Source organism: Cyprinus carpio, chromosome A21 (genome assembly GCF_018340385.1).
Source record: "Cyprinus carpio isolate SPL01 chromosome A21, ASM1834038v1, whole genome shotgun sequence".
Taxonomy (NCBI): domain Eukaryota; kingdom Metazoa; phylum Chordata; class Actinopteri; order Cypriniformes; family Cyprinidae; genus Cyprinus; species Cyprinus carpio.
The window spans coordinates 16,956,214-16,976,062 of NC_056592.1; the positions used below are offsets into that span (position 1 = coordinate 16,956,214).

Consider the following 19,849-nt stretch of genomic DNA (forward strand, 5'->3'; position numbering starts at 1 on the left):
GATCCTCTTTAACCTTTGTTCTCTATATAAATAAATAAAAGTATATCTATCTACTGTACATCATTTAACTATGACCCTAACAAATCTGTTGTGATGATTCAGAGTACATATTTCAATACATTTTGAGACAGATGGTCTCTCTCTTGGGCTGTGTTGTTTAATTCACATTAAGTGACAGTTTGAGAGACAAGTGAAGAGCAAGAAGCAGGACAAACAAAGGCTTAGGATTTAGCATCTACGCCTTCCTCTTCCTCTTCTCCACCCTTTTACTATGATCTTACCGGTCCTATGCGTGGTGACTGGTGAGATATCCACGCTGTTGGCTATGGCCTTCTCTCTCTGCTTGAAGAATTCACGTGGGTTACTGGGCCTTTGGGCGATGATAGCTGCTGCTTCCTATAAACATATTAACATGGGAAAACAAGATTAAACATAATATAGATAGATAGATAGAATTAGATAAAATAGACAGAACAATTTATTAAATTACATTTATATATATATATATATATATATATATATATATATATATATATATATATATATATATATATTATAATATCTTAATTATTAATGTCTATATAATTATTAATGTCTTAAATAAATAAATAAATATATTTGTATGTATTTTTAGCACACTGCACATTTAGACAGATGGAATTTTATAATTTTCCTGGGTAATGAAAGTTGCCGCATCATTTTTATATATATAATTGAACACATAATTACAAAATAATATAATTAAATATATTATTATAACAATAGCTAAATAAATAATTGTCCATTAATAAATAATTATAATTAAACACATTTCTGTTAATTTCCTATTTGGATATATTTGTAAAAGACTGCATGTTAAGAGTGATATTTTAGATGGAGTCATGGATTTAAACCAGTAACACATGATGTGACAAATAAAAATAACCGCAGGCAAGGATTTTTTTAGATCCTATTGACTGCACACGCACCGAAACACAGAAACTCTTGAAATAGCATGAGGAATCCCACTGACCCACATGTAAACCCCAGCAGAGTATCTGTCATTATAACACAAATCTGCCCCACATTTTAGTTTGTTAGGGTCGTAATCTGTCCTCTTTTTGAAAACGTTTATCTGAGAATGTGAATCGATGCTGGTGTGGCCCTAAAAGCTCTGTTTCAACCCACCTCAACCTCTGTTTCTTTTTTCTCCAAGGCAGGGTCTTCATAACTGGGCTCTGTCTGTGAAGAGGATGAACGCACTTTTTTATTTCCAGCAGGGGGCAGCAAAAACTTTTTTTTCATTTGATAACAGTAAAATGTGGGTCACTCCACATGCAGTTTTTTGTAACATATTTACTTTCCAGACGATTAGTGCAATAAATCTGATTTTGTGTAAATACTTCTGAAGTCTGTTTACTGCCCGAAGTCATTTATCCATTTATCACAGGACAATATTACTTAAGACACATGGGTCTTCTTCTTCTGGTTATCACCCACAGACCATCATGCATTCTGTAGATGATTCAAATATCTCTTAAAACACCAAACCTGGTTTAATGTATGCAAAGCATACGCACTCTTACAATCAAGGGTTGATTCCTTGACCTCTCTTTGGCCTCTTCCTCCTCCTGCATCTTCTTCCTGTGACCATGCATATGAACAGATAGCATTATAATAATGTATGGCTGAAGGTCATCAGTGTTGGCCACTGTGGCATCATTCTTACCTCTGTTCCTCGATCTGCCGTTCCCTCTCACGGAAGCGCTTCTCTCTTTCCTCTTGCTCTTTTCTTTCCAGCTCCATCCTCTCTGTTTCAAAGCGCTGCCGTTCCTCCGCAGCCTTCCTTCTCTCTTCCTCCTTTCTCAACTCCTCTTCCCGCTTTAAACAAGGCACATATTAGTAAAGCATCAGTGAAATTAATTTACAGTCACAATAAGATTACGACAATAACATTTATACTTATTATTTTCCTTATTTCATTTATATTTTATGTATTTGGTTTTAAATTTTAGTGGATAAGAACAGATCTATACATTGTAGAATGCAATACTCTATTTTGTGCAAAAAATAAAACAACGACAATAGATGCCTCCATTTTTCAACAGCCATCGCAGAATGTTTCTTCAACTATTTTCAGCACACCTTTAACTGTCTATTTAGTCTAATACAATTTTAAAGTGAAAATAACATTGTAAACATGTATGGATGCTAAGGCTAATAACTAGCACTTTATTTTACCTAAATGCACACAGTTAAATAATAATTCCATACTGTAAATGAACAATAACAACAATTTGTTGTAATTTTTTTCACATACATGTATGTCTCAAACTGATTTACACTGACATCTTAGGAAACAAGTACACTAATCTATTGTAAAATATTATCTGGCAAAAAATTTTTTTTGTAATAATCAATATAGATATTTTTCACTCAATAAATATGATCTTTGTTTTAGTATTTAGATTATCATAGTTTTCAAATAGAGCAATATTTTTATAATAGATTTTCAATAATAAGGACTGAAATCTGTACATAAAAAAAGAATGTAGTTGTCACGATTTAGCTGGTATCTGACCCTGCCTGTCCTGACTATGCTCTTTTAATAAAACCTGCTATTGGATCCCCACTTCGTTGTCACGATGCCTCTATTGTTACAGTAGTAGTAGGTATAGTAAAAGGTTTCCAAGACCCCCCAAGAAAGATTTAATACAACCCCTGAGACATAAAGTGCCCATATAGTTTAATAAAAACAAAACAAAAAACCTTTGTACACAGCTAGTATAGATTTATTTAGCTAGGAGAAAGTATTCTTAGCTGCTAATGACTGAACAGTATCAAACAAATCTGATAGAACCACTTCCTCATAATGTTAAAACAACGAGACTAGTCAGCTGACCCGTCACTTTGTTTGCTAGAACTAGTTTACAGTGGTTTACATTGCCATCCTGAAGAGTCTCAGATCAAGCATCTTTGCAGCACAAACCCAAAGAAATCAAATTTCTACCTTGGCTTGTTCCCAAAACTCCTCTCGATTGATTTTCTTCATCTCGATCTCTGCATTTGTTTTCTGGTAGGTGGTGCCCTGCGGTCAGGAGGAAAGGGGAAGTGTGAGCACTGGCCATTTTAATTGGACAGCTAACTAAGGACAAAGATGTTGATCCAAGAGAGGCACTATGGGGACCGTTTGTTTCTTCACTAAACAAAGTCAGCTAGAAAGCAGACACACACACACAGACAATTTCCCTGTCTAGGAAACACTTATATTGTTTCTTTTGTTACATTAGTTAACTACACTAGAAAAACTGGCTACACTTTATTTTAAGGTGTCCTTGTTATGGTGTAATTATGCATATAAGTACTGAGTAATATTAATAAACTATATGTACTTACTTTAAGGTTAGGATTTGGGATTGGTTTAGGGTTACTTCCATGTAATTATGCATAATTAATTGTTATTATAATAGTAAGTACATGTAAAATGTAACAAGGACACCTTAAAATAAAGTGTTACCGATAAAAAATAACAAATAATGAACAATACTGTGATACAATACTAATCATTTGATAGTCTAATTGTAATTGGCATTTATTAATCATAGTTACTGTTAACTTTTACTGTTAATTTACTAATTAATTTTTCAAATAAAAATTTCTTTCTTAATATTGGTTAATGCAATGTGAACTAACATGAATAAACAATGAAGAATTGTATTTTTATTAGCTAACATTAACAAAGATTATTGAATGCTGTAAAAATATACTGTTCATCGTTAGTTAATGTTAACGAACAGGACCTTATTAAAATATTGTTACAGGTGTATCAAAGATGTACAACATGGCTTTGAGATTAGATTACACCAACATCACTTTGTGCTTGAAATTGTTTGGCTGAAATGATACGGTTTGATACACTAATACCAAATTTTAGGGATTTTAATAAAGTATACAAATATACTTGTAAAGACGTCATTCAGATAAGTGAGCAAAACAGCAGGAAGGATCTTGGTTATTTTAAAAGTGTGTGAATCAACTCAGTGTTTCACATAGTACAGAAACAATCATTGTTTCAGTTCCTCTGGATCAACAACATGCCTCTAAGAGCTCTTTCCTCCAAAAACAGCAACAAGGCTGTGCCCTTGTGTCAGACATCATTCTATTAGAGAGTCATTCAGAGACAACTTGATTTGACCCCTTTCCAGTAGCATCAATATGCACGTAAACAAGCCCACACATATGCACACACACACATACACACACCCATCCCCCCACCCCGATCCCATAAGCAGCCCTTCTGTCACCAATCACGCACAACGTGCTCTGTGTTCTCCTCGTCTTTCATTCGCAGGCGGCTTAGCACTGGACTGGCCACTGGAGCTGTCCCATTGGTCAGCCTCTGTCCAATGGCTGAGGGGTCGATGTCATCCACGGTGCTAGCGTTCACGATGATGTCAACACCCTGGAGAGAAAAAAAGAGCATCAGTAGTACTGCTGCACAAGCACGCACATCACCTGGCAACCATGCATTTAAATGACAAGCACTTTAAGTCGCTATGGCATACAGCTTGTCCCAAGTGAGAAGAAAGAAGAAAGTCACAAAAGCATCAGGCTACACCAAAAGGCATCAGTGGTGCTAAGTATGGACAAACTTTACTTGACAAGTTTCCTAAAGACATTTTCTGATTCTCCCTTGTGATGACTTGCGAGTACGAGAAGGTGGATATGTTTAAAAAGTGTTTCTGAATTCAAGTTTAGTAGCAAAAATCATGTAGTGTTGGTAACTTTGATTTATTTCTGTGAATCTGTTCTGTCTGTTTAAAGGGACTGGTTCAAATCTTTTTTTTTTGTGTTTTTTGAGTTGTTAAGTCTGATTAATTATGTAAATGGTTAAAAACTGCAATAATTGTCCAATTATGGCATTTTCTATTAATTAAAATGTTTTAGTAAAATCATAAACGTAGGTAAATATTTATGTTTACAGTATGACTACAGAATTGTTATATCAATGCATAGAAATAAACAAATAAAAAAATAAACAAAAAAGATCAGATATTATTCTTTGTTAAATGTTCTTCTATTTAGTGAAAAACAGTGTGGAAATTTTTACAAATGATTTTAAAACAACAACCACAACAACAACAACACAAACACTTAAAATAATCTTTTCAGTCATTTATCACAATCTATATATACTGTAGGCTAAAAAACACTGAGATATACTTTCTAGCTATAATGGACTGCCCTAATTTGAGAACTGCTTATTATTAATGTAGGTAATAAAGTAAACATCAATAGTTGGCACTGTAACAAAATCTACACTTTACATCAAAAGTTTGTGGTCTGTAAGATTTGTAATGTTTCTGAAATAACTCTCAACAAGGCTGCATTTATTTATTTATAAATAAATATTATTACAATTCAAAATAACTGTATTCTATTTTAATATATTTTAAAATGTAATTTATTCCTGTGATGGGATAGCTGAGTTCAACAGCCATAATGCTAATCTTCTTTGTCACATGATTCTTCAGAATTCATTCTAATATGATCATCTGGTGCTCAGGAAAGATATCACGAATCTGGTGCTTAATATTTTTGTGAAATCGTGATACATATTTTTCAGGATTCTCTGATGAATAGAGAGTTTATTTGAAATAGAAATCTTTTGTAACATCATCAATGTCTTTACTGTCATTTTTGATCAATTTAATGCACTCTTGCTGAATAAAATATTAATTTCTTTAAAAAATTTAAATCTTACCATCCCCAAACTTTTGAACAGTAGTGTATTATTATATTTATTAATATCATCAAACTTTTGAACAGTAGTGTCATTACCATATTTATATACCTTATTTGTATGGGTTTTTATGATTTTTTTTATACAATGAGAAAAAAAAATCATTCACAAGAAAAGTAAATGCAATTAGTCTTTTCAAGCAAGATGAAACGGTCTTCAGTGTGCTTGTAAGCAAGCAAAAGTGCTTGTGTGAGCATCACAGCATAATGAGCTGGACCTCGAACTAAGCTTTTGTAAGAACATCAAACAACCGACTATATCTAGCTCATGTGTGTTCCTCTGACATAGCTCCATGAATGCTGCCATCAGTCTTTTCAGTAGCTTAAAAAGAGCAGCCGATGAGTTGACTGGCACTTTAGATCAATTCATTCCTGATAGCAGTGTCTCTCTTTCAGCCCAAAAGCACAATCTCTGTGGAGGCCTTGGTCATCTCGTTGATGTTTCATCGTGGAGTTTCTCTACCTCAATACCACTCTATTCTCTCTCTCTCCTTTTCTAGCCCACGCACCCACGTTGAAGAGATTAAGAGATTTGAAAAGCCGAAAGGCCCCCCATTCAGATCTCTCACACCGACAGACACCTCCAACACAATGGCCCTAAAGAGGACCGTGTTAGTCATCTAGAAACATCTTCTGCTGCACATTACAAACCGTTAGGTACATACACACAGAAGCACACACACATGCAGCAAACTCCCCAAGACTCTGTGGCCCACCCACATGACTTGTGATTTACTCTTATCTGCTGGAACACAGGACTGAATTTCAGCAGAGCTAAAGAGGCATGCTGTTAAAGAAAGCCATACAGTAAGCCGAAACAACAACAGAGGAGATGGTGACTTTGAAAAGCACTAAAACATTATGTTAGAATTCATGCATTATGAGTCAATGTTTGAAATGTACACTTAAAAACAACTTCAGAAAAACACCAATTATGTTTCAATGGGTGAATTTCACAAAAACAGTTTTTTTTTATATTTTTTCACTGAGTAAAAAGAAAAAAAAAATGGATTTGTAATGCATATACTGTAAATAAAAATTAATAAAAAAAAGATTCAACTTTTTTTTGTTTATTTTATAAAAAACATGTCTAGATTATTTTTTAGTTTGATTTTGTACTGTTTTCTTGTTAAGGTATTTCAAAGACAAAAATAAGCACATACTGTAAATAAAATTAACAAATATGAAAAAGAAAATATTCAATATAATTGTACGTGTTTTAGAAAAAAAAATGTGAAAACATTTTACATTTTATTTTTGTATTGTTTTCTAATTAATATTGCACTGAAAACTAAAATAATATATACTTTCTATAAATAATTAAATTAATAATGAAATTTTCCACAATTCTCATTGTAGTGAAGTAAGATTTTTTTTTAAATTTTCATAATGCTCAATGTCGATTCTCATTGGATTCTCAATGCTATAACAAACTAATGGAAATCATCTTTTCTGGACATAATTCTTTAAATAAAAATATGCATAAATTAAAGACAAAAACAAAAAACAAACAAACAAAAAAAAAACCTCAAATGAAATTTAAATAATTTATATTAAAAAAAGGCATTTTTGCATTATAATAATGATAATTAACTTTTTGTGCATTACGGTGATGAGGATTGGGTGGACAACATGCTTAATTGTCACCAAAATAATGTCACAATGTATAATTCATTTAATTTTGAGGTGAACTCAACCTGCTCTGGACCAGGTTTTGTGAGATTCATCCCAACACTAACAAAGAAAATAGTTTTGGATGAAAGACATTTCCTTTTTTTCCAGACAGTTTTCAAAGAAATGTCACAAAAGATGACTGCGAAACCTAACAGCTAACTCTCCTCACATGCTCAGAGCAGAGATGATGTGAAAACGACTGTGACAGTGGAATCATATGTCTCTGAAAATCTAAAGATCTAATTTAGAAGAGAAGTAAAAGATGTTTGTTTTACCTTGGTGAGACCCACCTGGAAAAACTCCGCTATGTTGGCTACATGACTGGCACAGGCACACTTCCTGGCATCAGGCACATCTTCACCAACCTGAACACATTTTGTCATACAGAATATGTGTTTATTCAAAGAACACAACTGTAGAGTATACATAAGAAATGTCTAGCACACTTTAGAGAACTGGCCATATATAATCATCTCAGATTGCTTCCCCAGGTAGTTAAAACCACTGCATTCAGAAAACAAACACCTGATATCATATCCTTCAACCTTAAACTGAAGTGAATATTGTGTTCCACTGCAACCATGGCATGCGTTTCCAAGGTTACAATACATTTAAGAGATAAATCAAGCTCACACAATTTAAAATAATTGCTGTGTCATAAAGGGACGAGTACTAAGAACACAAAGTACAAAACATGCTTATAATTAAATGAAAATAGGAAAATAACGAAAGGATCTAAGAGTGTGTTTCATGAGTTCTGTCCAACAGCCAGTACTTCGCTTTTTATACAGTTGTATGCACCATACAACTCATGTTTAAAAAATTAAAACGCCTTCAAGCCACTAACAGTTATACTTACATCAGCCTAACCACAAGTTAACAGAACGTGTCTTCTAATCTAATCTTGGATTTTTAGCAAAATAGCAATTTTATAACTACTAATTCAGGATTGCGGGGGCCTGACGTGGGGTCTTGCTCCGACCACCATCACAAAATTATTTCCTGCTTTTGTAGAGGAGAGAACGCATGTCTGATTTCAGGGCAGCTCTGATGTTGATTGACTGTGGTTATGTTGTCTGCTGTGTCTTTGTTGACCTCTAGAGCTAGTGTTCTTGCTAACGGGTTTCAAAATTCACTGAACGCAGGTTGTTGTGTCATCTTACCCAGTTGATGAGGATGTAGCGTGGCAGTGCTGCACTGGGCTCCTTCAGGCTGCAGAAACCGTACATGATCCGAGTGTTATCGAAGGTTACTGCAATCTCTGTCAGACCCCCATCTGTCAAACACAACAATCATACTGTTTAGAAAGAAAAGTACTTTTTTTGTGTACTTACTGCAAAGAAACAAAAAACAAAAACAAAGTACATCTAATTAAGTAATTTCATAACTACTAATTCAGGATTGTGGGGGTTTATGTGTGGAGGTCATCAGAAAATTATTTCCTGTCTTTTTAAGATAGTTGTTAGATCCATTTTTTGTTAGCACTCTAAATAAATAAATACATAAATATCAAAGTAAAATACTGAAACATCCTTAAAACAAGATAATTTAATTAACTTAAGATATACAGTAAGACATAATATATTAAGTTATATCATAAGTTTGTTTTCAAAAAATAAATTCTTTCAAGCATAAACCTTATCTAAAATACCACTGGAATAAGAAAAAAATCAATTTATTTAACTGAAAATAAATTTAGATATTCTCTAAACACATTATTGTAATATTTACTAAAAACAATTCGGAACAGATTTTTTTTTGAGAGAGAAATATATTAAATATATTATATTAGAAGGTCTGGTGGAAGTTCTTTCCTGTTCCGGAAAGAGGAAATTACACAAAGCAGCAGACACACAAGCCTACTACTTACTGCCCACATAAAAAAATGTAATTCCATGTGTATGATTTCAATATGCAATTTTCCCCAACTCTGTGTACACTAAACTGATCTAAATGAAATACCACTCTTGGTCATTTAAACTGATAATTTGAAATTGCACTTGGATAAATTGGATAATTTCTGCTTTGAAATCTGAGCTATATATATATAATATATATATATATATATATATATATATATATATATATATATATATATATATATATATATAAAATTATTATTATTATTATTTTCATTTTTTATCTTGTCATATGTTAAATATCTCATAAGTCTGCATGAATAGCAACAATGCATTGATGTCCCTGCTCTGCGTGGCATCATTCTCATATTGTGCTGTTTTTTTTTTTTCTTTTTTTACATCACTAAGATATAATATTGTTTTTAAAAACTGCTGCAAAAGTATGGCTTTAGATACAAATACTTCAGGAACAAAAAGAGTCAAACTATACACTGTAAATAAACATTGCGGGAAATCTCTTAAAAACAGACTTTCCACAACAAATCCAACTACTGAATGGTGTTCTCTGTGCTAATCAACACGGCCCTTAATAATAACCTTCCATCAGTCACAGACTAAATGATTGTCATCAGTGTGAAATGACAGGTTTCCCTCCTCCAGCTCTGAGGGAAAACAGACTGTGCAGCTTGATGCACTATAATAGTTTGAAAATGCAGTGAGATTTGAACTGCTGAGTGACAGTTACCTCCAGTGTTTGGGATCTGTGCTTAGATGGCAGGATTACAGTCTATTGAGTTTTATGAATATTTACAGTAGATATGCTGCAAATGAATAAAGTAATTTATCTGTGCACAGCACTAGCAGTGTTAATATCACATTTAATGCGTTTGGCCTCTGTCACGATACAATCATACAGTGGCATTCACTAGCACAATCATGGTACATCAACAATGCAAATGAATGTCATCAGTCACAGCCGACAGCGTTATTGCTTGTGCATGACTACATTCTGGTTGGTTATTATTAGATCGTCTATATTTGGACAGGAAGTATGTTGAGATGTAGCCTACCTCCTGAAGCGGACAGGATCAAATCGTTACTGTCATCTTCATATGTGTATAAGGCCCTGCAGAACAGAAAAAGAAGAAGAATTTTAGTAAAGCAAATATTCAAAGAAATCAACAACAACAAAAATAAATCAATACAATTTCACAATATATTCAAACTATATTGGATACTGGACAATATTAGAATTAGATTAGGACAATATTAGATAGATAGATAGATAGATAGATAGATAGAGAGGGAGAGAGAGAGAGAGAGATGGAGTGAGGTTATACTACATATTTATTTGGTTGTTTATTTGTTTATATATATATATAGATAGATAGATAGATAGATAGATAGATAGATAGAATTGCACATTGAAATCATATGTAAAATATAATGGGACATTAATTATTTGTGCATCACTAATATTCTCATAGGGAAAATCATAAGTCTAGCAATTTAGAAAAGTAAAAGCACAACTCTCCTCAACAAGTCACTTGATTTGAGGCATCATTAATGACTGCAGCACAATTGCTGTGGGACAAGTTACATGCCCCGGTTTAATACTTAGGGTTGAAAGCAAGTACATAAAACACAATAAAACAAACTAATGAAAAAGTTTTTATTTCCAGGTCAGTCCCATGCACAGCCTCTATAAAACTCATCTCCATGGTACTGACAGAGTGGAATGCATTCTATCCAGAGTTCCAAAGCAGTGCAGTTTGGGTCAAAAGTGCTGTTAGCTCAGAGGAGAAAATGGCATTATCCTCTGTCATCTGAGAGCTCTGAGTAGGAGGATAAAATATGGAGCTAGAGTACTTGTTATGCTTCTAATAAAAGTGAAACTACTGCATTTTCATCCTGTCTCACGCTTACCTGCAAAACAAGAAGGATTCTGGTAACAACTGTTCATTCTAAACAGATATCTAGAGATATGAATTGTGTATACTCAGATAAAATACATCCTAGCGTTTAACATGCCAAGGCTTTGATGTTTCATTCTTTAAATAATGGAGGTAATCATTAACATACTGTAGTGGACAGCTAATCTCATTCCCCATCACTACGGAATAATGAGTAGGAGATTGGTGCTACGCTAGTAAAGACAACAAAGGGAAGAACAGAAGTTCTACAGCTGTAAGCTACAACATGAAGCATGGGAAATGGATGAAAATTGTGTTTTACTGTTTAGACGAACTGATGTATGGTGTTGTGAATATATTGTCCCAAAGCCTAATTTTATTCTAACTTTATGGAGTAGAAACTGTAAAAACTTAATTAATAACATGCACTTGTAGTGTATGTCAAATCTCAAGTGTAGACCAGGTTTCTAAAACATGTAAGTACACTTTTAAAAAGTGCACTTTGTAGTAATGTCAGATTAAAACTTTTACTTTAATCATTATGTTTTAATAATCTTTTATTGTGCTTTAAAGAATTACACTAGTCCCATAAATTCAAAGTTCCAATTGAAATTACATTATTGTCAGTTCATTCGGTAGTACACATTAACCAGTAACACGTTAACCAATTAAATATAAAGATGTTCTAACAAATTGGGTCATTAAACTTAACTTACTCTTAAGCTGAAATAACTTCATTTATTATAAATGGAAACTATGATACATCTTCATTTATTTTTACAAGTGATACAGTGTGAAAGTCTTGAGCAAGGCTAACAGAGTGTTGCTATTTGATTATTAAAGTGTTTTGAGTGTTTTTTATAAAACTGCTGTTTTGGTTACTAGGGTGTTCTCAATGTGTTGTTGAGTGGTTGATTTAGTCTCTATGATATTTTATTCTGTAAATCTGTAGAACTTTCAGCATCCCTAAGGCTAAAATTGTGTCCAAAGCACAAGGATGATTTAAACACCAAACTGTGATACGTTGGGTCCTGCCAAGGGAGTGGGCCGCAAATCCAAAATGCAGGACTTCCATTTCCCTCAACACAATCTTTTTCAAGCCTTTATCAGCATTTATACTGACAGGCTTACAGAGAGACACATATTATAATGCAAACAATCATATGCAAATGATCTAGAGTGCTGAGAGAGAACAAGATATCTCAAAGCTGTGCAACATTTGCAGCCAAGGGTAAAATTACTGTACGGCTCATCTGAAATATGAATTATGAAGTTACATCTTGATAGTGCTAGAACAAAATGAACAAATTTTTTTAACAGAGAAACAGTGTGGCTGAAGGTCAAACGGGTTGATTTGGATGTCACCTTGTGTTATAATGACAGTAATGTTAGTGTGCAATGGTCAATTATTCTCCATTCCCCAAATCCTTAATTAAACATGATCAGCTTAGGTAAATGACACTTCATGACGTCAAAGGAAGTCAGTTCATTGATGATGTCATCATACAGTTCAGATCTCTTCCAATAGTGTCTGGTCAATCAAAACGACAATATTGTGAGAAATTAAGCATCCCCAACTAAGAAAGCCAAAGGTGACAGAGGCAAGGAACCAAAACTCCATCTGTGACAGAAATGGAGAAAAAAACCTTGGGAGAAACCAGGCTTTGTCAGGGGGCCCATTTCTCCACTGGTTTCTACCATGATTCATTGGCCAAAACTAAATACAGCATCCAGGGCTCATTATGTTATGCTCTTTTGATAAATAATGTAATATGTAATTTAATGAAATAAATGTGTATTTAAAGTAGCGATGCAAGATATATTGGTACCATGTTATAGATTTGATCAATTCATTGGTGGTGGTTGATAGATATTTTATTGTGCATGCTAATTTGCCTTATTTTTAAATTTAGATAACCTTTGTTATCATCTCAAGCTTATTTAAAATGACAGTTCACTCAAATAGTGCATTCTGTCATAATTAACTCCCATAAAACCTCATTAATTTCTGAAACACAAATGAAGATATTTTTAATGAAACCTGAGAAATGTCCATCCACAAAGTGCATTCCACCAATACTTTGATGCTTCAAAAAGTTAATGAATAAGTAGTAAAAGTAATGCATAATCCATATGAATTGAGCGTTTTAATCCACAAAGTCTTCTGAAGAGATCTTAAGATCTTAATTTGGGTTTCAAGATGACTGAGAGTTTGGAATTTTCCAAAAATACTCCATATTTACACTTTTAGAAGGAAATTTGTAGGGTTACCAGAGCATTGCTAGAGGGTTGCTTGGGGGAACCCTAAACAGAAAGCACCAATAATAAAAGTGAACTAATGAGTTGAGACTGTGCATTCACATATAAGGTGAGTGAATATGGTCTTGCTGAGACTTCTACTGGACATAATTCCTGGACATAAAGTCCTATTAAGTTTATTTTAGTTTGTGCATATGGTTGTGGTTTATCATGGATGTCCCAGAATATGGAGGAGTCTGAAAGACACAATAATGGCAAAAGGACAATAACACTGGCCCCCAGTGCAAGGTCATGCATCATGTGTATCCAGTACAGAAAAATTTGAAAGAACCAAATCCATCGCATGTGATTACTTGGATCCTGCAATTATTATGTTGTTTATAGAGGAGCTAAAAATGTGTCACATGTTCACTGGAATATATATATATACCCTACAGCACCAAAATAGAACTACTTGACTATGCTCTAATGGTTTTCTGTCTGAGTGGTCCCACAATTAAACATCTAGGGCAGAATCCTCAACCCTTGCCTTCACCAAATATTCCCCTTTACTCCAACATTAGTTCCTTTCATCGCCTCTCCCTGTTCCATTTCCTCTATACCAAATATCACAGTTCCCATCAGGGGCCCCAGCCTGAGTCATTGGGTCCCCATTTACAGTCTGTCACACAATCCCCCCAGCTAACACAAGGGTAAAAAGAAAAAAATACACTCAGTCATGGTAAAGAGTATGGGGGCAATATTAAATACTGCAAATGACAGTGTCACAGAAACTATGTCACAGAAAAGAATACATGAAGGAGATGCAGCATTTGCTGTTTCGCTTCTATAAATATTCCATTTAAAGCAGACTTGTTTTATTATTCATAACAGACTCTCATGACCTAGAAACACAGCTCAGAGCGTCAACGAGCCCAGAGTGAATCTAAGCGTGATTTGCTTGAGTCCCTGAGTGGGAAGCCTCCTCTATTGTCTCGCAGGGTGGGAATCATGCGAACAAACTCTCTGTAGCAATGCTAATTAAAATTTCCTTTTATGTGAATGAAATGTTGCTGAATTCTCACCATATCAACACTACATACTTTGCTAGAGTGACACTAACTTTTGTCCTGATTTATTAATTGATAATAAAAAAAAAAAACACAACCATATATATATTTGAATACACCAATCAATATTTTGAATATACCTCTTCTGTGATGAGCATAATTTTAATTTCTGAACTACAATACTTCTTGATCATTTTTGGGTGACATAAAGCCAAAAATGAACCAACCATCCTGATATTATAATAGAGAAAAAAAGCATTTCATTTTCTAAATGTTATTTAATAAATGCAGTTCTTTAAAAGAAAACCTATTTATAATTTGGAATAATAGTTTATTGCAATAATGTTAATATTTTAAACAAACCTGCTTCAATGCTTATTAATGTTTGAAAATATTTTGTAAAAAAAAAAAATCAAGTAATATAATGCAAACAATAAAATTAGAAAAAAAAAGAAACAAAAAAACTTGAAACAGTACAATAGCATGACAAAACAGCAATGATATCATAGAGGGGGCACCTATAGACCCTCTTCATGACTGTGTGTCAAAGTCAAAAAGTCTAAAGATATAGATAATTTGATCTTTTAATGACATCGCAAAATTAGTTTTTAAAATGTCAAGGGGTTTAACTCCCCAAAAATTCATAATATTATTCATAATAGTAAAAATACTTTTTACCTCCCAAAAGTATATTCAAACTGTGAAAATAGTGAAAAGACTCAAATGTTGTTCTGTTCATTAAATTGAATCTTTTCATTAAAATAAAAATTCTTTAAAATCATATTTTTTAACAACAACATTTATTGGCATAAATTGCATGTCATGTATGCATAACATACAAGGAATTTTCTGCCAGTATGAGGCATCCCACACACACACACACACAAAGAGAAAAGAAAAAAAAACAAAAACAACTTACAACATTACACAATTACATAGTAGTATTTAGACTTTTTATGGCTACTGGGAAAAATCTATTCTGAAATCTGGTAGTTCTCTTTTTAATCAAAATATAACGCCTTCTAGAAGGTAAAAGTCTGAAGAGATTAAATGCAGGATGTAAAGGATCACGGAAAATCCTCTGAGCCTGTTTCTTAACCTGTGACAAGTGCAGATCTTGAAGGTAAGGTAGATCAGTCCCAATAATGCGTTCTGCCATTGATGAATATCTGATGAATACAAGAACTTGGCACATTTCTAGTGTTTTAATCTAAATTTTAAATATTTTATTTTGATTTTCATTACTTTGAACACACTTGTATGTCACTGATCCTGATACTATAAAGATGCGAATGCTTTAAGAAAAACATACGTATCTGCAAGTGACTTTTCTCATTGTTTATTACTTAGCAGACACAGAAACGGCCAAATTAAAAGGTATCCCAATGCTAGAGAAAAGAATGTGACCAGAATTTGGTAAATTTGGCATTGCTGTACTTAGTTCTATTCTAGGCTTCGGAATTCATTCTCGACCATGTCATTATAATTACTTCGCCGCACGCCTAAGCAGGGGCTACTAATCCGATTGTTTCTCAGAGGGTTGCCGTGTCCAATCTGCCCCATACCCATGACAGGGCTCTTTTTTCCAGGAAGCCAAAGCAATCAAACATTTCGGAAATGTTGCCTACAGCCTCACAAACTGATACCACATGTGTAATACATCTTGCCTCTATGAGAAACAAGACACAGGTCATTTTCTCTAAAGTGAGTGCACATGTCCCTTAAAGCAGTACCGAAAGTTTCTTTCCTCTTATGTTGCTAAGGGAGAAGAATTGTTTGCAACACAAAAAAGAAAAGGTCAGGTTTTGTAGTTCATGTGTTTCATGTGTTGACATAGGAGAAAAGGCTGTGATAACAGATTTCATTAAATATTATCAAACTATACAAAAATATACAAAAATGTTTATTTTAGCTTGTCAGTGGGGCAATACCTTATTAGTATCTTGAGGTAATAATATGAACTAGAGATGCACCGATTGCAGTTTTTCTTGGCCGATTCTGATTTCCGATTTTTTGTAAGTGTGATCTGCCGATAACCGATTTTTGCCGATTCCGATTTTCTTTCTAAGAACTATAATTGAAAGCATATACAAGCAAAAATTTACTTTTCTTCAAAGCAAAATTTTATTTACATAATAAAAGAAATTATTAAACATTACAATTTCCCAAGTTACAGGATCTTCTCTTAAACAACTCTCAAAAAATAAAAGTGCTCTGTGACTGGAAAGAAGTAGAAATAACAATTAACTGAAAATGAGTTGCTTTATAAAACAAAACAACTTTATAAATGGACCTTTTTCTCTTTTTTACTTGTCTTACAAAAGTCAAAAGATCCTATGAATGTACAAAACTGAAGTGTACAATACACTTTCAAATAATAAGTGCAGTAAGTGGGTAATAAATGTTGCCAGCATATGTATAGGCAAAATGCTACTTGAGCATTAATGGCAAGTGGTTCCCCCGTGGTTTATTTTAGCCTTACAAGTTTCACAAATAGCAAACTTAGTGTCTACTTCATTCACAGTAAAAAACTACCACGCCAACGACATGTTTGCATTAGGGCTCGGTTTTGACACAAATTTCATGATTCGATTCAATTCTCATTCACAAGCTTTCGATTCAATTAGATTACCAATTTGATTCAATTCAATATTGATTATTTTGGATATATATCAGGTACAGTACTTGCCAAATTTTTTCAAGGAAAAAAATGTCTCAACTAATGCTATAAAATATACATGTCATTTGGCACTACATTCCTATTATACTGAAGGTTAGAATTGACTGATTTATAAGCTATAGCATACAACTGTTAAAATTACACAATGAAGTTTTTAAAATAATAAAGTTACAATTACATAATAATATTTCTACTTCAATTCATATTTTTTAAATATAAAAACTTAAATGGTGGATGTCATTAAAAACTGATGGATTTTATTAAATTAAACATAAGAACAGTAAAAATTATAATGAATATGTTATATGGTCCATATATTTAACAAAATACCCCTCTCTACAGTTTATTTTTCTATCTGACTAATGAGTTTATGGTCACCGAATATGTTTGTTTCTGAGGTAAATGTGACATTATGTGACATTGTTTACAAGCTGTTTGATATAAGGACGTCTTTGCGTGGCTGAAACACTGATTGAGAGATTAATGAGACAGGATACAGATTGTAAAGTTGTACTCTTTCTTTTAACTTACCTTCGGATGTTTAGCCGTGACTCATGTTTATTTCTAGCTGAAGCTATTAATGTGGAGGATATGATTAGTTCACGTGCGCCTTGCTCTGCTGCGTCTTTTGAACTGAGGAGCCACAGCGATCTGTCACTCCAGATTAAACAGCGCCAAAACAGCATTTATTATTTGAATACTGCAATACAATGGAAATTTAAATTAAAAGAATAAATTCAAACCTGAGACTTTGTTTCATATTAAAAGCACCAAAGCACAATGCTTATTGCAATTTATTGGATAGGTAGTGCCCTTCAATGTTCTGTCCATTAACTGAAAACAGACTAGACTAATCGATTTAAGAATCGATATTGTTCCATAGAAAAGAGAATTGATTAATATCGAGATATCGATATTTTTTACCCAGCCCTAGTTTGCATGAGGTTGTGAGCAACAGGCGCGGCTGTGACGTCAACCTATGACCCCAAATTTTTTAATGACGTATATATTTTTGGTGGATATTTTAGCTGTATGTATATACATATTTGTATATACCATCAGTGGTACTAAAAAGAGTTATGAAAATCGAAAATGTAATATTTACCATGAAATTTACTGTTGAATCACTGCAAAATAAAATGCACAGAAAAACACAAGCACACCCACACGCTGACACACACACACACACACACACACACACACACACACACACACGCACACACACACACACACACCATCTAGCCATTGTCTTGTGAAGCAATCGCCTCTCTGCAAAATAACAAAGCTCAGCAAAACTTCCAGCCACAGAGAAGCTCATGCAATTAAATTCAGTGGATGCAAATCAGCTGTGGGAGGGAGATTCCAACTAAATATAATTATTAAAGGAAATAAAAATATCATAATTTAAATACAGCCAGTTCAGATGAAGAAAAGAAAAGATATAATCCTAAACCACAGTTTTCAACCCCATTAAGTTGGTAAACCTAAACACACACCAGCAAAACTGCAATACTGTGTAGTGGGGCAGATCCAGAAGTGTGTGTGTGTATGTATGTATGTATGTATGTATGTATGTATGTATGTATGTATGTATGTATGAAGGAAGGAAGGACGGACGGACGGACGGACGGACGGATATTTGTCCGAGATACAACTACTTGAATATCTGGAATGTGAGGGTGCAAAAAAATCAAAATACTGAGAAAATCACATTTGATATATTTATGGTAGGTTATGTTCTAAATATCTTCATGGAACATGATCTTTACTTAATATGATGTTGATTTTTGGATTAGGATAAATGTGTATTATTTTGTGTTATTAATTGTTTTTTTTGGCTATTGCTAAAAATATACCCCAGTGACTTAAGACTGGTTTTGTGGTCCAGTGTCACATATATTTTAAAAAAAGTGTAAAACCTCTACGTAATTCACAACAATCTAAGAATGTCAATTTACAGGCCACATTGAGCACCATCAGACATGTGCTTTTTTACATGCAGTATGTTTGATGTACTGAAGAACAGACGTTTTAATTGGAACACAAATTGAGAGAGAAAAAAGGAAAGGCTCATTAAAGAGGAAGGTGCCATGCATTTCAAAGAGCTAGGAAGTGCTGAAGATAAAAAAAAATGGCCTGAAATGAAACAGTACTTCTCATTCTCAGCTCACGGTTGATTTGGACTGATGCTGGATTATAGTCCAGCAATAAATCATCACTTCTGTCTCGTAGCCAGAAAATAAGGTATTTTCTAACACTCTTCCCAGATGTTCAACCAAATAATCTGTAAAGCCTCAAAAAACAGAGTGACTGAAAAATATGTTGAACAGACAGCATTTAGAAAAAAGAAAATAGTTATTTTAGCATGATGTAGCAATAAGTAAGAGGAAATGAAAGGAATTGGGGTAGGGGCTTAATCCAAATAAATGAGTGATTGAATGAAAGATAAATACTGCAGGAAAGACAGAAGACAGATTTGACAGTGCTCCTAAAAAAACATAGAGACATTTATGCACTACGGGGCATGATATGCTACCTTGAAAGAAAAGAATCATGCAGCTCACTATCACCCAGCTGCTGACCCCATCCAACAACATTCAAATAAATCACTGCAGTTTTATTTCTCAGGCAGTC

General features: G+C 33.6%; 1 protein-coding gene across 7 annotated transcripts in view; it reads right to left on the reverse strand.

The window, feature by feature from the left end:
* Positions 1-19,849, reverse strand: part of LOC109066688 (drebrin-like) — an 86,279-nt gene that overhangs the window by 13,697 nt on the left and 52,733 nt on the right. For 4 of the 7 annotated variants that reach the window (XM_042711075.1, XM_042711077.1, XM_042711080.1 and 1 more), the window contains exons 2-10: positions 10,385-10,440; positions 8,619-8,731; positions 7,731-7,820; positions 4,295-4,441; positions 2,990-3,067; positions 1,709-1,860; positions 1,560-1,623; positions 1,168-1,221; positions 282-396 (exon numbers count right to left, since the gene is read on the reverse strand). In XM_042711075.1, the coding sequence (XP_042567009.1) occupies positions 282-396; positions 1,168-1,221; positions 1,560-1,623; positions 1,709-1,860; positions 2,990-3,067; positions 4,295-4,441; positions 7,731-7,820; positions 8,619-8,731; positions 10,385-10,440 (869 nt within the window). The remainder of the gene's footprint in view (positions 1-281; positions 397-1,167; positions 1,222-1,559; positions 1,624-1,708; positions 1,861-2,989; positions 3,068-4,294; positions 4,442-7,730; positions 7,821-8,618; positions 8,732-10,384; positions 10,441-19,849) is intronic. The other 3 variants (XM_042711078.1, XM_042711081.1, XM_042711076.1) reach the window with 3 other exon arrangements.